Genomic DNA, 9,498 nt, shown 5'->3' on the forward strand with positions numbered 1-9,498 from the left:
ACACACTGCTTCCATCCTCTAACTATCCAGTCAAACATCACTATTAAGCATATTCAGGAGAAAGAACAAATATGAGAAGTATACCATGACATCCTGTAGAAAAGGCACACAGGAAAAACAGAGGGTAAACCCAAGGGGAGATATATGCTACATAAAACACAGTTGATATAACACAGAATTCAGAGAGGTGAGAGAACTGCTTTAAGCAAAAACTAAAAGAAAAAAACCACCCAAAAACTCCTTCCTCCTCATGCTGCCAGTTTTACGGTTTCTGCTATTGAAATCTAGGGCAGTCAGAATAACCAAATTTTGATACTTCCTTAGATCTAGCTAGACCAGATGTAATCTAGCTCTCAAATGAAAGATCTGCCAGGGAACAACAAATACACAAAGCTGATTGGTAACAAAGTCATTTGCAGGGCAAGTTGGCCTGGTATGTTATTGTGAAAAGAAACAAAACAATGGAAATACCAACATAATTTGTGTTCAAAGAGAATAGTGTGCTCAAGAATACCACAGGAACTGGGGATAAGAATTATAGCAATCTTTCTACCTCTATATTTGTTCCTAAAACATTGTATTTGGCTTTATTTTTTGGTTCTGATGGCATTATCTTTTGTCCACAAATTGCACTTGAAAACAATAACACATTTTAGGTTTCAATAGATTTACCTCTGATTGGGAAAACAATTTTTTTTACAGTCATTCTATTTTAGCATCAGTTTTCAGTTGCATGGCATCATTAAAAGAGTGCTTTTGAAACAGGATGTATCTAATGTAAACACTAACCAAGCAGTGAAAATAGAAGCTTAAAATTTAGTTAAAAGCACATGAACAAGTAGGAAAACAAAAGATTAGCTATATTTCACACTCAGATATGCAAAGCTAATCCCCTGAAATAAAGGTTGAATCTGGATATACTGATATTATCACTGGAACAGTCTTAACCACAGTGTCCATGAGTAGTGGGTAGCCTCAGAAAACTCCAGAGGTTACTCCTTCTCAGCTACAAAGTAAGTAAAAGCTACAGTGACAAAACAGAGATTTCCTGAGGCCATCTTTCCTATTTTCTCAGCCTCTCTTGGATGTATTAATCACGTCAGTTAGGATAAATTTCCTACTTCCACCATATCAATCATTTTGAGTTACCTGAAGAAACTGCAGAGCAGCTAGAGAACGCTATGTCAATGTGCACACTTGACTAAAAATAAGGTGCTTCCTTCAGGAACGATGTGATTTTGGAAAACTGGTGAAAGCTATGCCAAAACGAAAAAAGCAGAGTATTAAGCACAGATTACCTGGGCACCTACTCTAAAAGCAGCTTCCACTTGAGCTTTGAGGATGTTGCACTTCAAATGGTCAGGTACAGATGAAGGTGACACAGGGGCATGAAGAGTCTTTTCCGATACCTTCTTGTCTTCAGCCTGTATTTAATAAAAAAAGCAGTGACATATATTAGAAAGATAAGTTCATAAAATGATCAAAGGTTCAATTTTTACTTGTAATAACTTGATTCAGCAATACTGGCTAAAACTTCCATATTCATACCCTGATAGATACATCTTAGAAGTTTTCAAAATATTTAATGACTTGATACTGTTCAAGTATCAAGTCATTATGTTCAAGACAAGAATAGCCCCAGGGAAGCCTGAGTAATAGAAGCAAGAAAATGATGTGGAATGAAGATACATTAAAAAAGCCCAGCCAGGCCCTGGAGTGGTTGTTCAAACCTGTGATCACTCTGAGGAAGCAAAACACTGTCTCAAAATATCCCACAGCAGGCAGAAGAGCAAACAGCAAAACTATAGTGACCACTGGCTTTTTACACCACCCTTAAAATGCAAAGCTTTGCAAATTTAGCCAGAGAAATGTGAAGGAATCTCCACTTAATTACAAGCTAAGCAAAATCTCCTTCATCAGAAAGAAAATAAAAATCAAGAGAGTTTAAACATTGCTGATGCTGTTTCCACTTGATGTCAATCCTTTACCTACGCAGCAATCTGAATCAGAAATTTTGGCCTCAGGACAGCTAGTTTAGTGTCCTGTTCAAACATGACCTAAAGGTTTTGTGCCTTGAACAAACTATATACAGCAGAAATGCCACATTAATAAACTTCCCAAGCAGAAAAGGAAAACAAAAAGAAAGACAATGTAATACTAATATGTCAACAAAGAGGGCATGAATGAGACCACGATTGTAAACATGAACTCTTAAACAATCCAACTGCAATGTGTTACATATTTTTAGAGAATAATTGGGCCATGGCATAACAGCCATTGCAAACTTCCCTATTCTTCCTGGAAGTGAGCCTTGAATTACAGATGAGTAACAGCCTAGATTGTGCATTCATTTTCTGCTCTCATGGCTGAGAAGGGTGAGCAGTTGTATACACCCAGAGAGAAATGTAATGCTGTCATTCAGATTTCGGCCCAAACAGGTACAAGGCATCAGTACACCAGGTCCAGTGATCCTTGAGGCTCACCTCTGTCAAGCATTTCAAGACAGAACCAATCATTTTTTTGCCACTGAAATTACCATATGATTAGCCCCTTAACTTCAAAATCTGTCTCCTTTATCCTTCCTTCTGCCCTCCCCCACAGCATCCCACTGGTTGATGGTAACTACAGTCTTACTGACTCTTTTCTCAGGTCCTCGAGCAATCACAAATGGGAATATCAAAATTCGGGGGACTCTTTCTGCAAGTGGAGCAAGTCACAAAAGCAATTGTGTTGCCTGAGGAAACTGTTCAGTAAACACTGGGGAGGGAAAGAGCCAGACCTTAGCAGAACGCTGTTGAGACTGCAAGATATTTATGTGTAAGCAAAGTTGGTCTAGCAGCCTTCTGCATCCAAAATGCCATAGCTGCCAGGTATGATTTTGAACAACTGTCTGTTAAAGGACTGCTCATCATGAGATTTTTTTTCTCTGGCAAATTTCTAATAATTCTTACATGTTTATTTGTCAAGCTACATTTACTTTTTTATGAGGAAGATATTTTTGGACTTCCCATTCTTCCCAGTCTCCGCCTCAGGGAAAAAGAAAATACATAAAATGAAAAGTGACAGTGTCTAGATGGAGCAACTTATGGAACTGTAGTCATCTATTCAGTCTTGAATGTAATAGTAGTTCAGCAAGTATATTAAAAAAAAAAAAAAGGACAGGAAATCCAAACATGAAATATTTGATTGCCATAGGTGTCTTTTCTGGGATACTCATGAAGCTGAGAAGTGCAGATAATCAAAAGGACAAAATTATTTGCAAAGAAACCACAATATTTACTTCACCAATATTCTTGGTAGACAAAGTGAAATACTACACATTTTAAAAAGGCTGTTTTTACTGTCAACTTCTATGTGTATTGATTTCTAACAGCAGAAAAAACAACACACTAAGCAGTGGCATTTCTAAAGGCCATGCAAAATCCCACCTTTGATTTAACACTATTTACCAATTAAATAACATTTCAGTCAAGCAAGATTAAACAACTGTATTTTACTTGCTATATCAAGACAACGAAGGCTTGTTTAGGAGACAAGCTTGTTTCATAACCTGAAATGTTCCCAAGTCCCATCCCCCTGTTATTCAGATGGATATAGACATTTTTCAGTCCTATTGTTCTTCCTCCACTGCCCAATTTTCCCACATTGACGAAGAGGAAGATAAAAGCTCCCAGGGCTGCTCTTTATCTGGGAACCCTCAAAAGATCTAAATATCCTGCTATATTCAGTATTGTGCAGATGACTTCATTTAATGGAGATCCCAGTGTGATATCTGATGTGCAAGTCTCACATGGAGATTCTTGAGAGGCCCAAATGGTGATGGTGGCTGACCTGGTTGAAAGAGGAAGCTGCTGCTAGAGAGCGCACACTTCCCAGCAGCCATTCCTGGGTATTCAGCTCTGCTTTAGGCCTCGTTTGGGTCACACTTCAAGGGTTTCACCTTCAAGCAAGCAAAATTTGCTTTGCTTGCACTGCAACAGGAGCAGCAGCATCTTTAGTGACTGGTCACACATGAAGAGCAGACATGGCTGCAACTGCTGCTTGGCCTCGTCCTGCTCACCAGCTGCTGAGCCAGCAGCCAAAGGCCACCACGTCCCCCTGCCCCAGTGGAGATGCTGACTGCACACAAAGCACACATGGGGCTTGGGAGTGCTCGGCCTGACCCAGGCCTCCTTTAGCTTCTGAACATATGCCAAAGGCCTCTTTGCCAGCCTGCCTTGGCAGTGACAGCCTTTTTTGCCACAGAGCAGCACATCCTGAATCATTGCTGAATTCTGCCCTCCCACAGCTGATTCGCTGAGACTGTTACACACAGAGTCAGTGGCACTGAGCATCCAGATGAAAAGTAAACTCTAATCACAGAATAAAGCAGCACCTCCCCATTGCAGACTATTAGCACCTCTAAGCACCTATATAAGTTCTTATTTTTCCTTCATGTCACTAATTTTTACATAGAGCTCGTTCATCCCCCAATTTAACTCCTAAAGCATAACTGTCATCAAGAATGCAAAAGAAAATAAAATATTTCATGGCTACAAAAGCACGTGTAGAATCTTCCGTGGTTTATTTCACTAGTTTATAAGAAAATCAAAGATCTAAAACCTGTCTCCTTTAGGAATCTCCACATACTATTGCTACAAGAATGAAAGCTGTATTCTACTTTATTTTGCTGTATAATAAATAAATTTTACATTTCCAGAATCCTCACTGCTCACAGCATAAAGACAGCAGCTAGGTGTTCATCTGTTGAGCCAGGCTGGCAGTTATTAACATTTTTTTCATTGATAAACTCAGAGTGTTCTATTTGGAAGTGATTAGAATGCTAAATGTGGCATGATGTTAATGAAACTTCCTATTTTATCATTTTTTATTACACAATCCAAAAGAATCTCAGATGCCCCTTTCAAGTGAAAGTCTTAGAGTCAAATTAGCACTTGAAAGAGATAATCTTCTTGCTTAAAATTGCAATTTAAACTCATCCTAAAAGGTTTAGAAATTAAGAAAAAACCCATTAGGATACCTGATAACACTCCAGTTTTCCATGTCCAATTCTGCTGATCTCAATAACAGCAATGTGTTCACATTGTTTCACCACTAATGCAGAATTTTAGTTTTTCATAGGAGAACATTAGAGAATTGCATTTAAATGGAAAAAGTCAAAGAAGCTCAGATATATACACGTATAAAACTAGAGACATTTTTTTCTTTTTGTAATTGAGGTCTTACATTTGCTTTTCTCCTCCCAAACATTTACTTTAAATTCAATTACATTTGCTGATACTAGAACTGAAGGCAGATTTGTAGAGTGTTAGATAATGATGACATTGACTTTGGTTTGCAAAGCTAAGTGAATATTAAATACACATAGAGAATATAAAAATAGTTGCGTGAAACACAGCAATACCACTCCTGTACATAGCATTCTATGCTCTGCTTTAAAAGGTTGATGCCTTGTTCCACATCAAACTTTCTACCAAGAGCAAGATTCATGATCTTGTGCCTCTGTGAATTTACTGATAGCCTCTTCTTAGCCAAACAGCATGTTTAAAACATGTATTTGACTAGAGATAACTGAAGAATAGAATGTATATTTTCTTTAGGAACGTGGGTCTATTTTTGTTGCTAGCCATCGCTAGTAGTGGGAGGTAAAATTTTAACAAAGACAACACAAATATATAGGTTCTGAAAGCACATTAGCTATGTGAGGTTTCCTGGGACTCAACTACATCTGCAAATGGGCATGGAAATCTACAGACTCTTTTGCCCCTTTTTCACCAGGAAATGTATTGCCTTTTTTCCATGGGATAGCTAACACCAATTACAAACAGATACCACAATGATAAGACCTATACAATAATGTGCTATTCTTATTTGAGGCAATGTTTACAAGCAAAAACTGCATCTTCTTTATTAGAAAAAAAGTGAAATTGAAAAAACAAACAAACCAACCCGTCATTAAGCTGTCAGACACAGAACATTTTCCTCAGGTTAGCTATTAGTTGGTCTAATGAAAGATACAACTCCCAATACATCTTGTTATGCTTATATCCTCGGAGTAAACCTCTTTAATTCTTGGTATCAAACTTATTTTATAAAATCCTATTGCTCAATATTATTAAATCCTACCTCTGTCATTGCTAGCTTCATGACAGTCTTACAGGACCATGGTAGCCATGTTTCCTGAGATATACCCTCTGACCCATGTATCACACAGAAGAGTCTCAGGTACATCAACAAGGTGAGTTCGTTTTGTGGGTTTTCTTAAACTACAAATGATTTTTGGAACCCCAGTGGCTTTAGGCATTGCTGCCATGCAGGGAGCAGGTAGTTCCACAGATTTTTGCAGGTGGTATCATTTGGAAGCAGACAATCTGTGTAACTGGGCAGCTTGATAACATACTCTTGCCCTGGTGGCAAAAGGCCATAAGTTTTGAGCAGAGTTTGCAAAGATGTTAAGGCTCATCAGGCTGGCTCTGTCTGAACCTTTCTCAATCTGCCTGCTGCTTTGTTCTACCAAGTTTAGCTGTAGCAGCAATAATTGTATACAGAAAACAATAGCACCAGTATTCTTTGCAGAATAAGGTATTTATGACTCTAACACAAATATGTAGTTTAAAGCGATGTAGGGCTGATATGAAAACAGGGGCCTTGAGAAGGGAAGAGACAGGACATGCTGCAGAGGAGCGCTGACATGGAGTGATAGTGCAAAAGGCACAGGCTGGCACTGGGGACCCATGGCTACAAGCAACTCACCAATGGCCAGTTAAAGTGCAGGCCTGAACCTGGGCAGAATTTGGTTTAGGGGCAATGAGGAGAGTGAAGACATAATATAGTAGCATATATATGTAAAAGCCAGCATATACAGTAAATTTGGGTGTAATGTGAGGATGTAGATCAATGAAGAAAGAGCAAGAAGTAAAAGCTTAATTGAAAACATACAGAAGGACCCAAAGTATACTGTAGAGTGAGGAGAAAGAAGAAAACATGAACATGACTGGAGGCTGCCCAGGGAAGTGGTTGAGTTACCATCCCTGGAGGTATTTAAAAGACGTGTAGATGTGGCAGTGAGAGACATTGTTTAGTGACTTGGCATTGCTGGGTTAGCAGTTGGACACGATGGTCTGAAAGGTCTTTTCCAACCTAATTGATTCTGTGATTCTATGACCATCATAATTCCCCCTCTGACCCCACCAGAACAAAATCACCAATCTTAGGACCCACGAGTGTAGGTGAAAGGGTGAGCATGACACCAGGAAAAGAGGTAGAAATTTGAAATGTATTATTATTCTTTCTTTTTATGCAATAATTACAGCTGCGCTAGTAATTACTAGAGTCCCAAGATTTCAGAAATGCTAACAATACATTCTTGGCTTTATATTATACACACACACACATGCACATGCACACACACACACACACACACACAAAGCAACGGGGGATGGAGGAACATATTTTTCTAATGAAAGGCTTCCAAGAAGAGAATCAGAAATACATTCACAGCTACAACATTTAGGCTTGTGTGTCCTGGAGATTAAGGAGTCTGCTAGCACCAAAGGGCATGAAACAGAAGGTGAAATAGACTTTCATCATTCAGTAGGTGAACAGACACATACACCATACCAAACAGCTCTGGAAAAGAGGTTGGACACATCCATTCATCATTCCCATGAGATGAAGTTTGCTGTAGCAGACAATCAAATTAATTAACTGCAGAATCTAATTTACCCAATTTCTTGCTAATTCTCCTATGGGTCGATTATTAAGCCTGACAAATTCCAGCCCGAAAGCATTTTGCTTGAAAAAAATAACACTTAGCAACAGGAAGGGAGGGAGTGAAAACTGGGAGTCCACAACAGATGTGGAAATGGTTGGGTTTTTTTTAATCAGAAATAGAGTAAAATGAAACAGCTTTGTAAATGCTTCACTGGTTTTATTTAAGCATAATATTTTGGAGGATGCAAGATTAGGCGATAAAAGACACTTAGTAGACCAGAAATCAATGGAGTGGTGCAGGCGAGGAGTTAACACTTCATTTTTTTGCCAGAAAGTAGACACATTGAACACTCATTAAAATCTGCTGCTGGACTGAGTAGCTAGTTAACTACCATAACCAAAGGAGGGCCCACTCTCAGTTAAAAATACTTGTCACAGTTTGGGGTTGTTCAATGCGGTCTAACCTGCCTTGTTGCCTTTGTGCTGGGCAGTGCTCTACAGCGTTTCAGCCCAGGGTTAGCCCGATATTTACAGCATGTCCCTCTCTTGCACCAGAGAAGCTATCTGCTGAGGCAAATCCAGGCTCTGCTCAGAGCTCACAGACCTGTGGTTTGTTTGTTTTAGCTTTGTGAGTTCTGTATACACATTTTACCAGGATCTAGGTCAGAAAATTGTGCTTGAATAAGAAACCACAAGCGAAGGGCCAAAAGAACTTCAGAATGGTTTGTTGGTCACAATCCATAGCCTGTAACGATCACTGAAGTGCTTTCCAGTGGTGACTCTGGGCCTGTTTCAAGAGTATGTACAATTTTCAGATTGCTAAAAACAGTAATTGTAATAAATTTTGAGGGACTGGCCTCTTTCACATTCACATGGTAACCACGGTTCGTGGGAATGCTGCCCAGTTCTTAAACCCAAACCCTCTATGCCTGCCAGGGGAGGGTTTTCATTAGACAGTCCTTGTCTCTAGCCTTGCCTTTTGCTGAGCTTCTGCCAGAAACAGAAGCATTTAGCAGCTCTTGGTGCTCATTACAAGACTTTTTCATCAGCTAAACTTTGACTGATGGCAGACTCATCACAGCAGACACAGGCTGCATTTACTGTGCAGCTGCATTTATTGTGAAACACTGACTTGTTATGATACTGGGTTCTGATAATTAGTCCTTAAATAAATAATCCATCTGACTGTGGACAAGATTCTAGAGCTGTCAGGGCAAGCCAAAGAAAACCATTAATTATAGAAGAGCTGAGTCCTCCCTCCACAGACTTGCAGCGAATATGAATGAGTGAGAAGATCAGAGATCAGGCAGAAGTTGCAGGGATGTTATTTGGATTACTTGCACAGTATGGTGGAATATAGGACCATAGCATTTTAAGCTTTCAGTTTAAGAAAGAAGACAGACCATAAATCTACTCATTTTGAAATCACAGGGGGTACCATTGAGATCACATCTTCAAATCTTTTGTGCAACACAGGTCAGATTGGTTTACCCAATTGTGCACTGTGGTCAATGTGGAGAGAGTCCTTACACTTCATCACTTTGCCCCTTTAAATATGCCAAACTGAGCTTTCAGCAAGATCAATAGTGTAGGACAGTCTTTAAAGCATTTCTGGACGTTGCATGTGAGTGAATGTTCTCTGCTGGGGTTCAGGTACAGTATCAGCAATCACATCTGAACTACACAAGTCCTCTCGCAAGACCTGGGTATTCAACGGATGAGCCTGAGATGGAGAATTCTCCTCTGGCAAACTATGTCAGTGCTTAACAAGCTTTGCCTATAAAA

The 9,498-nt window shown here is 39.4% G+C and overlaps 1 protein-coding gene across 5 annotated transcripts in view; it reads right to left on the reverse strand.

The window, feature by feature from the left end:
- The window catches only part of EPB41L4B (erythrocyte membrane protein band 4.1 like 4B), a 170,019-nt gene that overhangs the window by 56,219 nt on the left and 104,302 nt on the right, over nt 1–9,498 (reverse strand). For 4 of the 5 annotated variants that reach the window (XM_048313113.1, XM_048313127.1, XM_048313107.1 and 1 more), the window contains exon 18: nt 1,299–1,424. In XM_048313113.1, the coding sequence (XP_048169070.1) occupies nt 1,299–1,424 (126 nt within the window). The remainder of the gene's footprint in view (nt 1–1,298; nt 1,425–9,498) is intronic. The other variant, XM_048313122.1, reaches the window with a different exon arrangement.

The sequence above is a fragment of the Corvus hawaiiensis genome, chromosome 1 (genome assembly GCF_020740725.1).
Source record: "Corvus hawaiiensis isolate bCorHaw1 chromosome 1, bCorHaw1.pri.cur, whole genome shotgun sequence".
Taxonomy (NCBI): Eukaryota; Metazoa; Chordata; class Aves; order Passeriformes; family Corvidae; genus Corvus; species Corvus hawaiiensis.